Here is a 19,120-nt window from a genome sequence, read left to right as displayed (position 1 = left end):
CTTATACCGATAATTTATTTTATTTTTGTGGTGAGAAACCAGCAGATTGACATATCTAAATTGAATAATGAAAAAATCTGTAAATTACCAAAAGATCAAACCAATATTTGTTCATCGTTGAAGGCCAAATGTAATTACGATTACTTTAAGATTGTCATTGGTTATTACTGTAATGAAAGCTATCCAAACATAGGATTAAAAATTGGTTATAGTTTTGTTATTTTAAATGTTTTAGCAATCTTGATAATTTTTCTAAGTGTTGTTGTATCAAATTATTTGATTGATAATATAAATCATTTAACCAAACTTTTAGAGATCAATAACCAAATACTAAGTTTAATAATAATTCCTTTAACGAATTGTTTACCAGATTTGGTTAATTATAATATTGCATTAAGATCAAATTCAATTGATTTAGTAATTGGACAATTGATTGGAACTAATTTGATAACATTCACCTTAATAATTGGATTAATTAGTTATGTTAAACCATTTAGTATTGAAAAACATAAATTTATATTGTTCAACTTTGGATGGGTATTAATAATAATGATTTTTTTGATATATATTCTATCTGATTCCAAGATTACTAAAACTGAATGTTTTATGATGTCAGGGGTATTCCTTGTTTATATAAGTTACTTAATCTGGTATGATCAACGATTAATTGATGAATCAATTGAAGAAGAGGAAATTCTTTCAGTTAGTTCATCGAAGAATTCAATTAACATTGAAGAAACAATGGCTTTGTTAAATGAAGAAGAAGTTAGCTATGAGGCAGCTTTAGATGAGGATGATGACAATGTGTCTGATACTGCAAAAAATGAACATTCAATTACTCATTACATTCAATTTTTTTTCAATTCAATCGATTTTTTATTTTTTTTTGTCATTCCTTCAAATGGTCATCAACATAATCAAGAATATAAAAAAACCATAAGAAAATTTCATATATTCAATATATGGTTAATAATTGAATCAATAATATTGATTAATCATCAATTTATTAATGATTTAAGGATTGGAATATTAATTATGATTGCAATTATAATACTCTATGAAGTTAATCATCATTTTAATATAACTCTGAATAAAATTGATGAGCTATGCATCAATTCGTTAGGCGTAATGAACTCCTTAGTTATAATATCGAATACATCCAGTGAATTTTTAAAAATATTAAAAAACTATGGAATAATTATTCAGATATCAGAATATAGATTAGGATTATTAATTTTCTCCTTAGTTAACTCAATTAATGATGTCATAATGAATTTATCATTATCAATCAATATCAATCCGATATTAGGAATCAATGCATGTTTGGGAGCACCATTATTAAATATATTAGTTGGAATTGGAATTAATGGATTAAGTACATTAATAATCTATCAATCTAAATCATTAAAGTTTCATTTAAGTAATGATTTAATTATAAGTACAATGATATTAACCATGATGATAGGGTTTTATCTTATTTATATCCCATTGAATAGTTGGAAATTTGATAAAAAAATTGGAATTATTGCATGTTTTATATGGATAAGTATAGCTATATATAATTTTATACTAGAACAATAAATTTTTTTCCATTATCGAATCGAATTTATTTTGGTTGTTAGAAAGTTTCAATTTATTGGATAAGATGTGATTAGATTCAATATGTTCAATTGGAATTTTTGAATCAAATTTATTAAATTTAATCATTATAAAAATGAAAGCATTCCAATAATAAGAAGAATGATTAAATTTTGTTAAATGTTTATTGAAAAATTCAAAAATCAAATCACAATTTATTGAATAATTGGGGATGATTTTGAAAAACCAATCATTCCCAGTTTCATCAATCAATTCATCAAATAAATCAATTAAGTACGATTCATTGTTATTAATTAAATGTTCTAAATTGATTAATTTTTCATAAATTTGTAAAGGAATGTTGTAATTTTTTTTCAAATAGTTTAAACATAAATTTTTTGCTTTCAAAATATTTTTAGTATAAATTTCCAAATCGATTAATTTGATTAGTAGGGTTTGAATATTATTTGATAATTTAATTCCTCGGTTTAAGATTTGTTTACTAGAGTTGAATTTATTTTTTGATATATAATAATCGGAATATCTTAACCAAATTTTTGGATTAGTTGAGTTTGCAAGTAGGCAACGTTCATAAGCCAAGATGACGAAACCATTTGAAAACTTATTTAACTGGATAAAATCCAAGTAGTTTAACCAATTATTGAATTCGTTAATTGAAATAGAACTATCAGGGATGAAATTAAGATGGGAGAATTTTTTTTCAAATCTGAATAATTGATAAGTTTTAAACTGAGTGGTTATATAAGTATTAGTAAAAATAGTTTTCAATTTTGATTTCACCAGTTTTAAATCATTTTTATAAATTTGTTTCAAATGGGAAAGGTCATGTTCAGGAATAAGATTGGGTAAATCTTGGAAAGTTACTTCATCATTTAGGCAAGTGAGAAAGGCTTCAAAGTTGCTTTGGTAATTGTAGCAAGGGATCTCGATAATCATTCTTAATAGGAGAAGTTTTTTCAGTTTAAAGTTATATTTATCATTATCGAAATTCGAGTAATGAGTTAAAAAGTCCAAGTAGAGTTGGTAAAACTCGTTACTATAGAAATGAAGGCCTATTTTTGATCTGGCTGATTCAAAAATATTCAAAATATCCAATAGGTTATTTGAAATTGTATTAATTTTAAAATTCAAGTAACTTATCCATAATTCAATACAGTAGGGTAATTCCACCAAGGCCTTTTGGTAGACAGTACAAGCTTCTTCGTAGTGGTGGGACTTGAACTCCAACTCTGCCCAACCACACCAGTATTTGTATAAGAGGGGGTATTTTGAGAGAAGTGATTGATAGGAGGATCTGGATAATTCTAGGTTGGACGAGGTATGGATGAGCTGTTGCCAGAGGGAGAAGTTATCGGGGTCTGCCAAAAGGGCAAGCGACGTGGATTCCCAAGATGACATGAATAGGCAAAGAGGTAAGGAAGGTGAAGTGCAGAAGGTAAAGTGCAGAGAAGATGAAGTGAATGGACAGAAGAAGTATGGAGGATGTGATGAGTATTTTTGTAGCCGCCAGAGGTAGCCGCCGGGGAGAAAGGCCCATGCACCAGAAAGCACGACACGCCTGCCTAATCGGGACAAGAGGACACACGCGCCGTTTTGGGAAGAAATCAGACAGGGTTTCCCCAAGCAGAAGACCCGTGGACACCGAAATTTTTCAGACAATTTCGATTCGGCCGCAAAAAAAAGACAAAAAAAGCAACGGCGACACAAAAAAGCCCAACATCATTGAGAAAAAATAAAGTCACGATAAGATGACGTGAATCGTGAATCGTGAAAGGGTCATATGTGAAATTAGTCAAGATAATACCGTTAATACGCGACTACATGATACAATACGTGAGTTTATCTATTAAATGAATCAATCATTTCAACAAAGAAAAAAAAATGCAAGCGAGAAAGTGAAATAGCAATAAAGCAAAGAAGGAAATGCAGAGATGCGAATTAAATATGAATTGAATCACTCAACGAATGAAAAGTTGAAGCGGTCGAGTTGAAAGAGTTCTTCTCTGGAGCGCCATAAAAACAATAACTTTGTAGTAAGTCAGAGTATGATTTAGAATTGAAAGAAGTAGTGGTAGATTGTTTTGATTTGTAAGAATTGGAGTATTTTAAAGGTCTTGATAATGGAGAACGAGGAGTGTTTAACTCATTTGATAAATTATAGCGATGGTGTAATTCTGATTTGGGATTAGTATTTGCTAATTTATAATCTAATTCGTGATTATTTTTATAATCATTTAGTTTATTAATCAAATCATCAAATTGATTATTGTTGTAATTTTTATTTGTTGATAATTTAATGTGGTAATTTTGATTAAAATTATTATCCCAATAAACCTGGTTATTTACTTCATATCTGACAACCATTTCTAAATTTATATGGCAAGGTAAATTTGATAAATCGATTTTAAATTCAAATTCATCAAAATTATTAATTGATTTAACAAAATTGATATGATTATTAATAATAATTTTTGTTTTCCAATTATTAAAAGTTAATTTTATTGATATTTTTTTTTCAAATGCAATATTTTCAACCATAATTTTGCCAATCAATTCATCTTCTGCGAGATAAACCTCTTTTAAATTGACAACTTTATTCTTATCTCCACCAGTTACATCGGATGATATCATTTGATAAGGGTGTACAACGTCAATTTCCTCTTCTGAACTGGTTTCTTCGTCGTTCCAATTCAACTGGAAGTACGAGTCCATTTCTTCGTGGTGTGGTGATCCCAAGGGGGTGTTTTCCGCCGTCGCAACCGTGCTGGGAGAGTCGTTCCCGTCAAACATCTTCACGTTGGCTAATCGAGATGCAAAACGAACGCTTTTATTAGGGGACAACATTCCTGGAGATGACACACTGCGGGCGAGGTTGGGGAGTTTGAGTGATGATTTGACCAACTCTCCCAGTTTTTTACGAAGCAATCCGCAATCATCGCTGGGAGGAGTTAATTTGATGGTCGATAATGACAGCAGCAGCAGCAGCAGCAGCGACAGCAGCAGTGCTTGCAGTAATAGCGATTCACTAGAAGAAAATGAGTCTATCATACCTCTATACTGGAGTATCTATTTAAATTTTTGTTGGTGGACTCTTTCTAGAGCAATGAAGGGAAATTAATCACTTTTTAAAGTGAGAAATTTTAACCTTTTTTTCTTTTTCTTCTTTTTTTATTTTTTGGCGCATCTTTCTTTTTTTGCTGCGTTTTTGGAATTATTTTCTCAGTTACTCCACCATGACTCCACTATTTATGCAAGGTAAACTTAATCAGGAGAGAAAAAATTTATTGGGCATAAAATATTGGATTGTGGTTTGCATTGTGTTTTGTAATCCGCATTGTCCCCTAAATCTATTGTGATATATAATTATTATCTCTATCTCTATACAAAATATTATTTGACCCCACCGAAAATATAAGGAGGCTGCTAAATTTCCCCCATTTTGTGATTTACATATATTTTTTTTTTTTTGGCGTTTGTGTAAAAATTGAGCTTGCCTTTTTTGCAGTCACCTCCTACACTTCACTTACACTTACTACACATGCTTAACCCTCACACGTAATATACTATTGATTAGTTCTTAGAAGAGTCCTCCTTCAAAGTGACAATTCTATTTAATACTACATCGTCTCCACTGTCCTTGTCCATACAGAAGTAACCAATTCTCAATGCTTGGAATCTAACGGTTTGAGGACCGTATTTTTCCTTAATGTTAAACTCACTACCGGCAATTTCAACATTCATTGGACTCTTACTCTTAATTTCTTCAAATGACAGCTTTTCGATTATACCACCTCTAACAATCTCTTCACTATTTTCATTGATATCTTGTAAATACCCTTGGGGATGAGCAGATGGATTTTCACTCTTAAATAATCGATTTTGAATACGGATTTCTTTAATCTTTAATACATCGTCTTTGCCAATCCATTGAATAAATGTCTTTGGTTTCTTATACTCTTCTTTATTATTATCGTAATTAACAATGATTTTTTCAATCTTGTCTCCATTTCTAATAACCTCTTTAACACTAACATTAAATGGAACTCTCATTAATCCAACCGGTTGTCCTGGAGCTAACCTACGGTATTCTTTATCAAATTCATCTCGGTAATCTTGTCTATCAATATAATTATACTTGGTGAATTTTAATTTTCTAATACCAAACTTAGCATCATCGCCCGGTTTATATGGCATTTCAATGACTTCTTCATAATCTTCGGCAACGTTATCAACCTCAATCAATATTGGTTCTAAAATCATCATTAATCTTGGGGTGGTTTGATCAAGATAGTTTCTAATACTACTTTCCAATCTAATCTCTTGGATATTGGTTACGGAAGTAGTTACCCCCAAGGTATTAATAAACAGTAAGATGGCCCCTGGTGGTACCCCACGACGACGTATAGCTTCTAAAGTATATAATCTTGGATCATCCCATCCTCTAACAATTTTCAGATCAACTAATTTAGCAATCTTTCTTTTGGATAATACAGTACCAGTAATATTTAATCTACCATATTCTCTTTGAGCTGGTCTATAAACATGTAAAGCATCACATAACCATTCATACGATTCTCTAGATAATCTGAATTCGGTGGTACATAACGAATGACTAATGTTTTCAATAGAATCAACTAAACAGTGAGTGAAATCATAAGTGGGATAAATCTTCCATTTATCTCCAGTACGATGATGAGGAGTGTTCAAAACTCTATAAGCAACCAAGTCCCACATTTGTGGTGATGGACTATCAATATCTTGTTTCATTCTTAAAGTGGCTTTACCAACTTCATAATGGCCATCTCTCATCTTTCTAAACTCAGTTAAATTTTCTTCAATACTTCTATCACGATGGGGGGAGGCAAATCTTTCTCCTCCTAATGTTCCATCTTCTTTTAATCCTCTTTGTAATTTAACTTCTTCAGCGGTACAATGACAAACGTATGCTTTACCACGTTTAATCAATTCTTCTGCTAATTCATATAAGGTATCGAAATAATCACTACTATAAGTGATCTTCCATGGTTTAAATCCTAACCAATCAATCATATCCTTAATTGATTCGAAATATTTGGCTTCTTCTGCTTCGGGATTAGTATCATCAAATCTTAAATAACATTTCCCATTATGAAATTTGGCATATCCAAAATTAACCATAATAGCTTTGGAATGCCCAATATGTAAATATCCATTTGGTTCTGGTGGGAATCTGGTCCAGACTTCTCCCTTGGTGGCTTCTAAATGTTCCTTCATTAATTCGGGATATGCTTGTGGATTTTCTCCTGGTTTATGTAATTCTCCCAAAAAACCTTCACTAAACATTGATCTTTCAACTTCCGGTTTAGTTTCATTATTTTTAGTTGGTTGTTTCTTGGCCTTCTTCTTCTCCTTTTTAACAACATCTCTTTCGTCTTTTGGTCCTAAATATTCCAAAGCTAATTCATCAATAATCGGCTTGAATAATGATGGTGTTGCCCATTTTAAACTTGGAATTTTTTTGGCTTCTCCTAATAATTTAGGGACTCCACTATATCTTTTAGCTAAAATATCTTCCTTATTAGCTTCAAAATACTTACGGAGCTCCCCCTTAATATCTTCTGCACTTAAGTCAACTCCTACACCACAATTCTTATCAAAATCTTTGATATCAATCTCTTCATGATTAACGATATATTTGAATCCTTCGCTAACTTGCAAATTGGTCTTCAATTCCCCATCCAAAATCTTTTGGGAAACAACCGAACGGTTCTTGATTGGCTCGTCACTATTCTTACTTTCAAGTGCTAACGAATGTAATAAGGAAAGCTTCTTCTCTTCAATTGGTCCTTGAACTTTCAACTCTTCAGTTAAAATATAGGAAAGGGTGTTGGATACTTTTTTGTTCTTGATAATGTCATTGGTCTTATTCTCAGCAAGACCAACTGACTTGAACAAACTAACAAGTTCTTCTTCGCTTGACATGTTGCCTTCTTAATCGCTTTAAGTGTTAGTCATTATAAAATTTTTTTTTTTCTGTTTTACGTTGATTTTTTTCCATTTCGATGCGATTTTTCGAGATCGTCTTTTGGAGAAAGGGCACGACCACAATCTTGATATTCAATTACGATACATCACATCAACACTTTCACTTAGTTTTAGCTACTTCTCTCATTATTCTCTTTAAAAGGTTTGGATTTGGCTCTAGAACTGGTCCGAAAAAGATAATTGGAAAGTTACTTTGAGTCTTTCTCCTTGTTGCAAGTGATACGCGCCGGTAAAGTCAGTTTTTGCAGCTATGTTTCAGTCTTCATTTACAGAATCAACGCTTCAAGCGGTTTTAAAGCAAATCAAGCTCTTGAGCGAGGTCATTGATTCAAAACATTTACGCATAGAGAAGAGCGTTATTCATGAACTTTATGAAAAAAATTGCTTTGATTATGAAATAATTGATGAAAATTTGGTAAAAGATTTGAAAAGAGAGGTAATCAAATTGTTTAAAACAATTGGCGATAACTACAGTAAATTACCAACTAGAATGACTAAGCAAAAGATCCATTTCGCTCAATTTGTGTTTGGGATATACATCAATCCAGTGATTCAAAACATGGTCCCAGAAATGGTTAAATATTGGCCCATTATATTAGTAAGTATATTCAAATTTTAAGGAAACGAGATTTTACTAACCGAATACCCAGTTACTCCGTCTGTTTATCGAGATAAGAGATGCAATTAAATCACGATCTTTGATCAATGATTGCATCAGTGAGAGTCCCACTGGATGGGTCAGCTCGATTATTTTGGGTAGTAACGCTAAAGATGCTGCTCGGTACATCGATGCTTATCAAGTAAAGCAAATTTCTAAACTTCTAGAGGAAAATCAGGATTTTACAAAGCTGAATTATTTGATTGAAGCGCTTGGTTCGTATGTTCCACTAGAATTGGTTAAGGGAATACCAGAAACCATATATCCATTTCCATTTGATTACCGGGCTGGCCATGCTAAAATCTTACAATTTATTGAAGCTAAAAATGAGAATTTTACTGATCTTTTGCAACTAAATTCTATTCATTGTCAAGATATTGAAATTGAATGTATAAACCAACCCGAAATAGTGCTTTTACTACAAGTCGAACCAATCGGCTATGCTTTGATTTTATGGAAAATCCACCTCAAGTCCGATCAACCCAAGGATACGGTTACATTAATCAACTTGAATAATTTGAAAAATTTCACTTCCGCTTCAAATACTGTGCAAATCAGCTTCAAAAAATCCAACGATTTTGCTATTTTAACTGGTCTTTATAAGCAACATCATACAACATGTATGGAGTTAAAGTTTACCAGGCTTGATTACACTCAGAGATGTCTTACAGTGTTGCAAAAGATAAAATCCTCACAACCCCAAGCAAATTATACCTTGTTAAGCTCAGACCCATATACAGAAGATGAAAACTCACCTCCAACCAAAAAGATGAAATCAGTCAAGCAGGTGCCATGCTCCGATGACACTCCGATAAACACATCTACTCCGATGGTCCAGGGTATGCCATACTCAGAAATGTCTGCAGTCTCCACTGACATCAACCTTTCTGATCGACGTGAGGCAAGTCTCCAATATGTGCAGCCTGCTAAAACATCCTGTGCACCTTCCAAATCCACCGATGAAAATACAATTAAAATTACACCTCAGAATACACCAAAGAAAGGCAATATGCAAAGGAGGCCCCGCTTGAGCATTTCAAACCCTCTGAACAATGCTGCCCCTCCTGAACTACTGCCTTCAAGAGACACACAAGAATTTGCTATGAATCAATTACAAAAGAATAAAAAATACAGTAAGCACAGCATGAGGAGGTTCCAACAAACTGGGAAAGATGTTTGGGAAATTCCATTGACACCAACACAAAGGAGAAGTAAAGATAATGTTAAAAATATATCAAAAAATGAAATTAATAATGGAACCGATGAAAAAATAAAAGTACCAAAAATAGGATTCGCACCCAACAATTTACAAGAAGTTGATACCTCAAAGAATGAACAAACTGATACTTGTGAAGCAAACAAGATTATGGATATTGTAAGTCCGTCAGCAACAATTGACACATCTTTGAGACATCAACAAGAATCATTTGTTGACTCAAGATCAGAGTTTTCTTTGTTCTATGAATCTTATTCAATGGGAAAGGGGCAAATGCTGAATAGACAACAGAATCGGCCACAAAATGGGATAATTATTGAACAAGATATTTGGGGGTCACTTGATTCAGTTTATGAAACACTACAGGTTTTCAGCCAGAGCATAATCCGAGATATCAAGAAAAGGGAGTTCATGTTAAAAGAAGTTTATGAAGAGTTTGCCAATGAGACTTCACAACTTGAACAAGAATTTGAGAACCAAAAGAATTTGATTATAAATGAATCGAAAAAAATATTTGCAGAAATTAAACTTAAATCTGATGATATTTCAAATCGGTTAAAGGCTAAAATTGATAAAATCAACAGCCAATTTGTATTATGAGCACTAACAAACAAACGAAAAAACAAAAAAATTCGTAATCTTATCTCGAATAAAGTACGAATACAAATAATGGGTGTATTGATAAATGATCATATGTGTAATATAAAATAAGTCTAAAAATATAAAGAAAATATAGGGGAAAGTATTTAACAAGAATTGAAGTATCAATGAGATCGATATGTATTGACCAAAAGACAATCACTTTTTGAAACCTAAAAATTTGAATACCACTTTTGCAAAATCAGGAGGGTTGTCAAGGTATAAGTGATGGCCAGCATTTGTAATGTATCCGAATTGAGCCAAAGAATTGATAGGAGGGGATGTCTTTTTAGCTAGTTGGTTAATTTCTGCAGTAATTTCTTGACCAGCTTCATCATTCATCCAGTCTTTATCTCCGTATAACCAAAGGGTTGGTAACTTCATATCAACAACTTTTTGAGGAACACGATCAATAAGAGGTAGTCTAGCCATGGCACCAACATCTAAAACTCGGGTTATGGCGTACTCACCACTACCAGGACCATTAAAGATTCTATAAATATAATTATGAACATTGAAAAAATGTTCAGGATTTTGATAATAAACATGAGCAAATCTATGAGTAGTCCATCTTGATATGAACTTTGATCTTACTGGGCCGATATTACGAACAATTCCGAATGGAGAATAGTGATGTCTCCATAAATGATATAAGAATTTTCTTCCTCTAGTATTTTCATCATCATTCTCAACTTCTGGTTGGGTATCAGTTCCTTGAACAATACTCTCTTGATCGGCAGTTAATTCACGAGTTAAAGGGACTTGAGATTCTGATTGATTTTCCAAACGGGTTTCCAGATCAGTATCATTTTTAATTAAAGAATATTTACTTCTTTCAACCCCTACCGGACTAACCAAAATCATCTTATCAATTAAATTCTGAGCTTTTGAAGATGCGTCAATTAATTTACGATTATACTTCATTGCGTAAGCACAACTAAGGTACCCACCAAAAGAGTGTCCAATAAGGATGAAACGGTTAATGTTACGTTTGATTCTCCATTCTTCCATCGAATCAATAAACCAATCTTCAACTTTATAAATATCTTCCTTAGTGTTATTTGGAAATTTTGGGAACTTTGGTCTTGAACTAAATCCAAAACCCAATAAGTCAATAGCGTGTATTTTCACCCCGGGGATACTTGATAATGAATCGAAATTATCAATGAAAAGTCCTAATGATGCTGCATACCCGTGTACCAATACAACGTCAGTTACTTCTGGAGGGGTGAGTGATTTACCTAACCCTATTTTTGATAATACTCCTTCTTCATTTCCTTCATTTGAGTCACTATTATCACATTCGATGTTCTCAATACAAAATTCATGAATATAATTACCATCATCTAACTTAGTATCAATGATTTTTGCCACTCTTTTACCATCGGATACTGGATAAAATGGTAAATGTGAAAGCAATTTCGATTCAACTTGTTCATCAGTATAGTTCTTCAAGATCCCGTGCTTGAACCAATCTTTGAATGAATCAGACCACGGATATATTGGACGTTTTCTTTCTTCATCAAACTCAGTCTTCTTCTTTCTTTTAGGCCCTTCAGAACGTACCAGTTGACGCGACGAGCTCTCCATCTCGCTCGAAGCCTGTTCTGCTGGTTCCTCGGTCTTGTAGGTAGTTGACGTGGACATGCTGGTGCTATATATTCGAATACTAGTCAATCAAAAGCTTAATAAACAAAGTAATTGAAAAACTCATTGAAAACCCGTTTGAAATCGTTTGTTGATAAGCTGCTATTCATCGGATGCTCGGTTTCTTTTTTTTTAAGCCTATTTCCGTCGGCGATAACCGGTGCACGGGTGTGAGATACTGCCGCCGACTAAACTGCAAAAAACGAAAAAAATCCACATATTTACAGTTTAGAAGGAGATCAAATAATTTGCCACGCGAACGACTTTTCGTCTTTTTCTTTTTCCAATTTTTTTTTGTCGTGCGACGCACTGAAAAATCTCCTTCCAAACAAACTCAACTTCATTGAAAAAAAAAAGCTAAAAATTTTTTCTTTCAACTACTTTGAAAATTTTCATATCTTAGTATACACATTAACATAATCATACAAAATGGTATGTACTGATTGGAGATGGAGGTCGAGACTGTTCAACATAGAGAATGATGATAGATCCATGATGTGGAGATTTGAAGAAGAAAGATGACGTGAAGGTGAAGAGAAGGTGAAGAGAAGGTGAAGAGAAGGTGAAGAGAAGGTGAAGAGGAAGCGAAGAGAAAGCGAAGAGAAAGTGAGAGGTGAAGATGAATAGCTATGTGGATGCAGAGGCTTCTTGGATCAGACCGTCTACTTGAATTTCATACTAACATTTTACAGGACACTAAAACTCCAGTTACTTTAGCTAAAGTCATCAAGGTCTTAGGTAGAACCGGTTCCAGAGGTGGTGTTACCCAAGTCAGAGTTGAATTCTTAGAAGATGCTTCAAGAACCATTGTCAGAAACGTTAAAGGTCCAGTTAGAGAAAACGACATCTTATGCTTAATGGAATCTGAACGTGAAGCTAGAAGATTACGTTAAGATAGTTTCATATTTTATTTTTCATTTGGAATTAAAGATAAAAAAAATGTCATATTTAAACTAAAAAAAGAATTTGTACAAATATTTCCCCTTCTCCTTCTACTTATTGGTATATTTTATCAATAGAACAATTCATAAATACACTATTTATCATGTATAATGAATTAATATACTCCATTTTTTAATAAAAGGTTTTATTCTTAAAATTATCAGTTTTACTATCGTGGGAAAAGCTTAATAATCGTATTCTTTCTTTTATCGTTTGATTCCATTTTTAACCTTCTTTTGCATCGAATGAAGAATTAAATTGTATCGTCATCTTATTTCTCTTAGTTACATTAATATATTTTCTTATAATCTGTGAAGCTTTGCTTTCCATCTACATTCAGTTGACTTTGATTTATGTGAATTGTGGAGTTGGAAGATTGTAGCACTGTAGACCATTACTTATTGATAGAAGTAAGAAAAGAAAAAACAGTCACTCGGTCACATGACCTCGCAAGAATGAAAAACTTTGGCACGCACAACACAAACCCTAACCTCACAACCAAACCAATTCTTTTTTCCTTTCATTTTTTTCCTACTTGAAAAGTTATCATTTTTTTTTTTTTCATTTCGAAGCTTTTACTCTTTCATTAAGACAAAACCTAACTATAACAATGGCTCAACGTATCACTTACAGAAGAAGAAACCCTTATAACACCAGATCCAACAAAGTCAAGGTTGTTAAAACTCCAGGTGGAAAATTAGTTGCTCAACACTTGAAAAAACAAGCTACTAGACCAAAATGTGGTGACTGTGGTAACGTTTTAGCTGGTATTTCTACTTTAAGACCAAGAGAGTACGCCAGTGTTTCCAAAACTCACAAGACCGTCCAAAGAGCTTACGGTGGTTCTAGATGTGCTGGTTGTGTTAAAGAAAGAATTATTAGAGCTTTCTTAATTGAAGAACAAAAGATTGTTAAAAGAGTTTTGAAAGAACAACAAGAAAAGGAAAAGAAAACCGCTTCTAAAAAGAAGAATTAAAAAAGATAGATGTTAAGTAACTTATTATGACCTTTATGATTTCCTTTTGCTTAAACAAGTTTTTACCAATCAAAGTAATGACGCAACCCCATTTTCATTTCGATTCATTGTGATATTCAATCACGGGAGTTAACTTTTAGTTTACTCAAGGCTAATCTAGCTACTTCCTGTATTCTATATAATTTGCATTTAATACATAAAATATTTAACTTGAAACATTTAAGGTGTAGATGTACGGAGGGGAGACAATGTCGCGGCTGCTTTCTTCTCCCAGGATGCACGACATTTTATCAACATCGAAGCTACAACGAAAAAAAAAATGAATAACTAAACAAATGAAAGCATTAATTTTGGATATAATCAATTAAAATTGGATAAGAATGTCTGACTTGGATGATGATTTGTTAGCTCTTGCAGGTGCCGGCTCAGAGGAAGAAGAAGCTGGTGTTTCCGGTGGCTCTGATAGCGATGTTCCATTGAAAAGAAAGACCAAACCAAGCGGAGGAGCAGCCAAGAGAAGGAAGGTGGAAGAAGAAGACGAAGAAGAAGAAGAAGAAGAAGAAGAAGAAGAAGAAGGAGACGATGACGGCGAAGGAGGAGATGATGACGAGGGCGAAGAGGAAGAATTGGTTAACCCGTATCCATTGGAAGGTAAATACAAGGACGAAGAAGATCGAGAAAATTTATTAGATATGGATGAAATTGAAAGAGAACAAGTATTATTCGAGAGATCACAAGAGATGGAAAAGTATAATGAAAGAAAGTACTTGTTACAAAGAGCCAAACAACAACAACAACAAAGCAACCAAACCAATAAGAAAGCCACTAGATCGAGTAATCGTAGTAAAGCCACCACTGGAGCCAAGAGTTCTAAATTGGATAAGTTAAGTGAGCTTAGGAAACAGAGGGAGCAAAGAACAACTGGTAGAAGAAGAGATGAAGATTTTGAAGATTTTGAAGATGAAGATTTAGAAGAAGAAGAAGAAGAAGACGAAGAAGACGAAGATGAAGGATACGGGGAAGACGAAGTAGTTTGGGGTAGTGGGAGTAGAAACAAAACCAAAACACGAAGTTATGAACGAGCCACTTTTGAAGATATTAGAAAAATCAAAGTTGGTAGAAGTATATTACATAAGTATTGTTTTTATAAAGATTTTGAAGAAACCATTATAAATACTTTTGGGAAGATTAATTTAGGAATTGATAAGAGAAGCAAGAGACCGATTTACAGAATGGTTCAAATAGTTGATATCAAAAACATTCCGGATAAAGTATATGATTTACCCAATTTCAAGTGTGATATATATTTATTGGTATCCCAGAATAAGAATCAAACCAAGGAGTTTCCAATCAACATATTCAGTGATGGGGAGATTGAACGAGAAGAGTTTGATCGGTATGTGTTTGAATTGCTGAAGACCAACGAAGAATTACCGTATAAGGAAGAGGTTGAAGAGATTTCGCAGCGGTTAAATAATTTAATGAACAGATCATTAAATGACCATGATATTAATGAAATGATTGAAAGAAAACAAAAATTACAAGGAAACATTCAAGGATTTGATGCTGTTTTCCAAAAAGCCAAATTAATGGATCAATTAAAAATCAGTAAACAACAGAGACAAACCGGTGATGTTAAGAAGATTATTAATAAATTGAAGGAGATTGACGAAATCTTGATTAACCAAACCAAACAACATAATAATTCGAAATCCTTGAACACCATGTCAAAGGTGAATGAAAGAAACCGGAAATTAAATCAAGAGAATATCCGTAAAGCAGAAATCAAATCTTCGCAATTGAAAAAAATCATCGATGCTAATGAGGGAGGCGATCCATTTTCAAGATTGAAGACCCAAACCAAAGTGTTTTATCAGGATTTAATGAAACAGGAAAATGAAAAAGCCATCAATGAAGCAAAAATGAATTACGATAATCTTATTGCAGAAAAATCTGAACTCGAGTCAAAAATCGCAACTTCAACTTACCGAATCCTAGGTAATATGGATAAAATGATTAAAGACATTGATATTAACATTGAAATTGATATTTAACCTATATACATATTTACCCTATATACATATTTAATTAATTAACTTTCCAATTCTTTAATAAATTGTAATCTCAATTCCATGCGTTCCTTATACTTATTAAACTCTTCCTTCATATCTTCTTCATCTTGATATACTTCATAATTATTCAAATCGGAATAATATGAATGGATTGATTCGTCATCGTAAATCTCATCATCGTAAGACAGTATCGACTGCGAATCTGCTGGTGAGTTGGTGTTATACTTATTCAAATTGAACGATGGCTGCAACAAAAATTCGTCTCCAAGCCCCGACATGAGTGAAATATCATCTTGGTGGGAACGGGTTTGTGGCAAGAGCATAGCGGGCTTCTTTTCCTCGTTGGACTTTGACAGTTTCAATGAAAACGCAGAACTTATCCGATGTAGTAAGTTTTTCGAGGTATTACTTCTTGGATGATGACTCTTCTTACTCATTATATGATTGATAAAACTAGTGTTATTACTGGAGGTATTCTTCACTTCACAAGGTAAATCAAATGATATTGAGTTATCCTTGGTATTTATATAGTAGTATTGTTTAAAAGTATCGTCGTACTTGAACTTCCAAATGGTTTGATCTTCAACAGTCATATTGTGCTTGCTGCCTATCCCTATTCTATAATGAATTCCATCAGCTATTTATATATAAAGGTCGATTCCATAACTTTTGTAATCAACGGCCCGGAGATACCACCTCCCCAAACAGTCATAATCCGAGACGCATTTCCGAGAACCCACTGACTAATCTTTGCAGCCGCGTATTACAATTACAATCACATTATCAATTACATTACAATTGCAACCGCGACTGCGGTAGCCGATAGGGCCACTGATAGCACATGGTAGTACTAGTCTGGTAGAACCTGATAGCGAGAGCACTAACCACAAGGACCGAACGCACGGATGAGTATTTGATGCTTGCCAACCGGATTCGGCGGCGGAAATACGGATGGTGCCCGAAACCCCGACACCCGAAGGTGGCAACAGAATAAACAAACCCGTAAAGGGCAGGCATCCGTACACCACTATCTCCGCGGCGATCCCGGCCGAAGACTGCGCCGAACACTAAACCCGAAGCAAGCCCAGACCGGTACACCACATATCCTACTTGACACTAATATAGCTTGTAATATTGCAATATAACTTGTAATATTGTAATATAGCTTGTAATATAACTTGTAATATAGCTTGTTATATTGTAATATAACTTGTAATATAACTTGTAATATAACTTGTAATATAACTTGTAATATAACTTTTAATATAACTTGTAATAACTTGTAATATAACTTGTAATATAACTTGTAATATAACTTGCAATATTGCAATATAACTTGTAATATTGTAATATAGCTTGTAATATAACTTGTAATATAACTTGTAATATGACGGATGCTTAGTTGTTAGCTTGTAGATTTACTGCTTGATCTGGAGATATCTCTGCATTCTGTAGTATATTAGCTTACGGGCCATTCAGGAACACCTAATACTTGCGAACTGTAAAGACACGTAGTAAATAGTTAGCAGAGTTTATATCATGATTGTAGGTGATGTTGCAACAAAATGGTCCGATGAGCCTGGCGAAAAGACCCGTTCACCACCCCACAATTGCTCAACAAATTTATCGAGGTCCGGTGTTGGTGGCCAAATACCACCTTCTTCTTCTTTCAACATAATCAATTGATCATGGTTTCCCAAGAATTTCAAGATAAAGTAAGTATCTCAACACCCAATGGTTGAAGAAAAGTACTAACATCGCCTAGGCTGCAGCAGTTCAAAGTTTAACTAAACGTCCTTCGGATGACGAATTGTTAAAATTATACGGTTTGTACAAACAAGCCACCGTTGGTGATAATGATACCCCTAAACCAGGTATGTTTGACTTGAAAGGTAAATACAAATGGCAAGCTTGGGACGATTTGAAAGGTACCAGTCAATCTGATGCCGAGTCAAAATATATCGAATTAGCTACTGAATTAATCGGTAAATATAATTAGGTTTACTTTAAATATATATGTCCATTGATTATTGATTTTTTTTCGTAATTTCGATTTTGTTAAACACTTTTATGTTTCTAATAAGATTATCAATCATCATTACCAAAGGTATGATCAAGTATGGTACATAGATTAATACCAAATTGTAGATTTCTGCTCTAGTTAATCCAAAATTGTCTCCCTCAGCGATTACCCAAATTAAACAAACTAAAGTAGTGAAAAATGCATTGAACCCGTATATCATCATAACCGGGGTTATTCTTTCATCCTTGTTACGTAGAAAAATCGATCCAATTACGAATATAGGTAACTGAACCACCAATTCAAATAATCCAAACACTTTAAACCATAAGGGCGATTCAATTAACAAGATATCTTTATTGGTTTCAATATGAAACGATACAATCAGTTTCTGGATCCATAATTGGTATTCATCAGGAATAACAATGGTCGAGTCAATTAACAACGTAATTGGAATGTGAACGATGAAGTACCAGTAGTAGAACTTATCGAGGTACTGCTTCATTCTATCAGTGGTGGAAAAGTTAATTTATTGAAAAAATCGGTTTACTGAAAAGATCAAAATACTTTTTTCAGGCCAATTTTTTTTTCTTCATTTATTTTTTTTTAGTGCTTCTTCAACAATGTTAAGAGGGTGGAAGCTTCCTTTACAAACTCGATACTTACATCGCCCTTTCACCATGGCTTCCTATAAACCAACCATCAAGAAACCTTTGGTCTGGATAGACTGCGAAATGACCGGCTTGGACGTTTATAACGATAATATCATTGAAATTTGCTGTTTGATAACTGATGCAGATTTGAATATCATTGATGAAAAGGGATTCGAAAGTACGGTTTACGTTCCAAAAGAAAAACTAGATCAAATGGGAGAATGGTGCATTGAACATCATACCAGACTGGGACTTGTTGATAAAATCTTACAAAACCCTGATCGAACATTACAAAAAGTTGAAAGTGAATTATTCGATTATATTAAATATTACATAAATGAACCAAAAAAGGGATTATTAGCTGGTAATTCTATTCACATGGATAAATTTTTCATGATGAGAGAATTCCCAAAAATTATTGATTATTTGCATTATAGATTATTGGATGTCTCTTCAATTAGTGAAATTTGTAGAAGACATAATAATGATTTATTAAGTAAATGTCCAAGGAAAAGAGATAGCCATACCGCTAAAAATGATATACAAGATAGTATTGCTCAATTGAAATGGTTTCAACAAAACTATCTTAAAAATTCAAAAGAAACTGAAAATGTTACCAATCAGTCAAAAACTGTTTATCAATTATAAATCCTTTCTATAATAATATATACATA

General features: G+C 33.2%; 13 protein-coding genes across 13 annotated transcripts; 7 read left to right on the top strand and 6 right to left on the bottom strand.

Moving 5' to 3' along the window:
• Window positions 1-108: 108 nt before the first annotated feature.
• On the top strand, window positions 109-1,527 carry HYPBUDRAFT_99620 (uncharacterized protein; the record flags this gene model as incomplete). The annotated part of the gene is made up of 1 exon (XM_020224039.1): window positions 109-1,527. A coding segment is annotated over one exon (1,419 nt), but the record flags the coding sequence as incomplete, so codon positions are not given.
• A 360-nt stretch (window positions 1,528-1,887) lies between these two features.
• PRP42 (mRNA splicing protein) lies at window positions 1,888-3,009 on the bottom strand (the record flags this gene model as incomplete). The annotated part of the gene is made up of 1 exon (XM_020219396.1): window positions 1,888-3,009. A coding segment is annotated over exon 1 (1,110 nt), but the record flags the coding sequence as incomplete, so codon positions are not given.
• Window positions 3,010-3,430: 421 nt separating this feature from the next.
• Window positions 3,431-4,647, bottom strand: GAC1 (protein phosphatase regulator; the record flags this gene model as incomplete). Its single annotated transcript, XM_020222802.1, has 1 exon — window positions 3,431-4,647. The coding sequence occupies one exon, from the start codon at window positions 4,645-4,647 to the stop codon at window positions 3,538-3,540; it is 1,110 nt and encodes a 369-aa protein (XP_020074712.1). The 3' UTR covers window positions 3,431-3,537.
• A 385-nt stretch (window positions 4,648-5,032) lies between these two features.
• On the bottom strand, window positions 5,033-7,560 carry GLN4 (glutamine--tRNA ligase; the record flags this gene model as incomplete). Its single annotated transcript, XM_020219395.1, has 1 exon — window positions 5,033-7,560. One exon carries the CDS (start codon window positions 7,558-7,560, stop codon window positions 5,170-5,172), a length of 2,391 nt encoding a protein of 796 aa, XP_020074711.1. The 3' UTR covers window positions 5,033-5,169.
• A 553-nt stretch (window positions 7,561-8,113) lies between these two features.
• HYPBUDRAFT_13069 (uncharacterized protein) lies at window positions 8,114-10,097 on the top strand (the record flags this gene model as incomplete). The annotated part of the gene is made up of 2 exons (XM_020219432.1): window positions 8,114-8,221; window positions 8,274-10,097. The coding sequence occupies 2 exons, from the start codon at window positions 8,114-8,116 to the stop codon at window positions 10,095-10,097; spliced, it is 1,932 nt and encodes a 643-aa protein (XP_020074710.1).
• Window positions 10,098-10,182: 85 nt separating this feature from the next.
• On the bottom strand, window positions 10,183-11,987 carry HYPBUDRAFT_153861 (uncharacterized protein). Its single transcript, XM_020221766.1, has one exon. The coding sequence runs from the start codon at window positions 11,781-11,783 to the stop codon at window positions 10,296-10,298; it is 1,488 nt and encodes a 495-aa protein (XP_020074709.1). The 5' UTR covers window positions 11,784-11,987; the 3' UTR covers window positions 10,183-10,295.
• Window positions 11,988-12,227: 240 nt separating this feature from the next.
• RPS28B (40S ribosomal eS28 domain-containing protein) lies at window positions 12,228-12,767 on the top strand. Its single transcript, XM_020221765.1, has one exon. It carries the CDS (start codon window positions 12,413-12,415, stop codon window positions 12,674-12,676), a length of 264 nt encoding a protein of 87 aa, XP_020074708.1. The 5' UTR covers window positions 12,228-12,412; the 3' UTR covers window positions 12,677-12,767.
• A 568-nt stretch (window positions 12,768-13,335) lies between these two features.
• On the top strand, window positions 13,336-13,689 carry HYPBUDRAFT_85075 (eL34 family ribosomal protein; the record flags this gene model as incomplete). Its single annotated transcript, XM_020223749.1, has 1 exon — window positions 13,336-13,689. A coding segment is annotated over one exon (354 nt), but the record flags the coding sequence as incomplete, so codon positions are not given.
• A 392-nt stretch (window positions 13,690-14,081) lies between these two features.
• On the top strand, window positions 14,082-15,755 carry RTF1 (Rtf1p; the record flags this gene model as incomplete). The annotated part of the gene is made up of 1 exon (XM_020222801.1): window positions 14,082-15,755. The coding sequence occupies one exon, from the start codon at window positions 14,082-14,084 to the stop codon at window positions 15,753-15,755; it is 1,674 nt and encodes a 557-aa protein (XP_020074706.1).
• Window positions 15,740-16,629, bottom strand: HYPBUDRAFT_153858 (uncharacterized protein). The gene has a single exon (XM_020221764.1). The coding sequence runs from the start codon at window positions 16,364-16,366 to the stop codon at window positions 15,794-15,796; it is 573 nt and encodes a 190-aa protein (XP_020074705.1). The 5' UTR covers window positions 16,367-16,629; the 3' UTR covers window positions 15,740-15,793.
• Window positions 16,630-17,461: 832 nt separating this feature from the next.
• Window positions 17,462-17,837, top strand: ACB1 (long-chain fatty acid transporter; the record flags this gene model as incomplete). The annotated part of the gene is made up of 2 exons (XM_020219855.1): window positions 17,462-17,488; window positions 17,539-17,837. The coding sequence occupies 2 exons, from the start codon at window positions 17,462-17,464 to the stop codon at window positions 17,770-17,772; spliced, it is 261 nt and encodes an 86-aa protein (XP_020074704.1). The 3' UTR covers window positions 17,773-17,837.
• Window positions 17,801-18,298, bottom strand: HYPBUDRAFT_158471 (uncharacterized protein; the record flags this gene model as incomplete). Its single annotated transcript, XM_020222376.1, has 1 exon — window positions 17,801-18,298. The coding sequence occupies one exon, from the start codon at window positions 18,296-18,298 to the stop codon at window positions 17,801-17,803; it is 498 nt and encodes a 165-aa protein (XP_020074703.1).
• Window positions 18,299-18,427: 129 nt separating this feature from the next.
• REX2 (Rex2p) lies at window positions 18,428-19,094 on the top strand (the record flags this gene model as incomplete). Its single annotated transcript, XM_020219854.1, has 1 exon — window positions 18,428-19,094. The coding sequence occupies exon 1, from the start codon at window positions 18,474-18,476 to the stop codon at window positions 19,092-19,094; it is 621 nt and encodes a 206-aa protein (XP_020074702.1). The 5' UTR covers window positions 18,428-18,473.
• Window positions 19,095-19,120: the final 26 nt, after the last annotated feature.

Source organism: Hyphopichia burtonii (genome assembly GCF_001661395.1).
Source record: "Hyphopichia burtonii NRRL Y-1933 unplaced genomic scaffold HYPBUscaffold_7, whole genome shotgun sequence".
Taxonomy (NCBI): domain Eukaryota; kingdom Fungi; phylum Ascomycota; class Pichiomycetes; order Serinales; family Debaryomycetaceae; genus Hyphopichia; species Hyphopichia burtonii.
This window is presented reverse-complemented; position numbering and strand designations above follow the sequence as displayed.

Bases quoted from the DNA above. Each gene is read 5' to 3' on its own strand.
- RPS28B (XM_020221765.1), top strand. From the start codon at position 12,413: ATGTGGATGCAGAGGCTTCTTGGATCAGACCGTCTACTTGAATTTCAT.
- HYPBUDRAFT_153858 (XM_020221764.1), bottom strand. From the start codon at position 16,366: ATGACTGTTGAAGATCAAACCATTTGGAAGTTCAAGTACGACGATACT.
- HYPBUDRAFT_153861 (XM_020221766.1), bottom strand. From the start codon at position 11,783: ATGTCCACGTCAACTACCTACAAGACCGAGGAACCAGCAGAACAGGCT.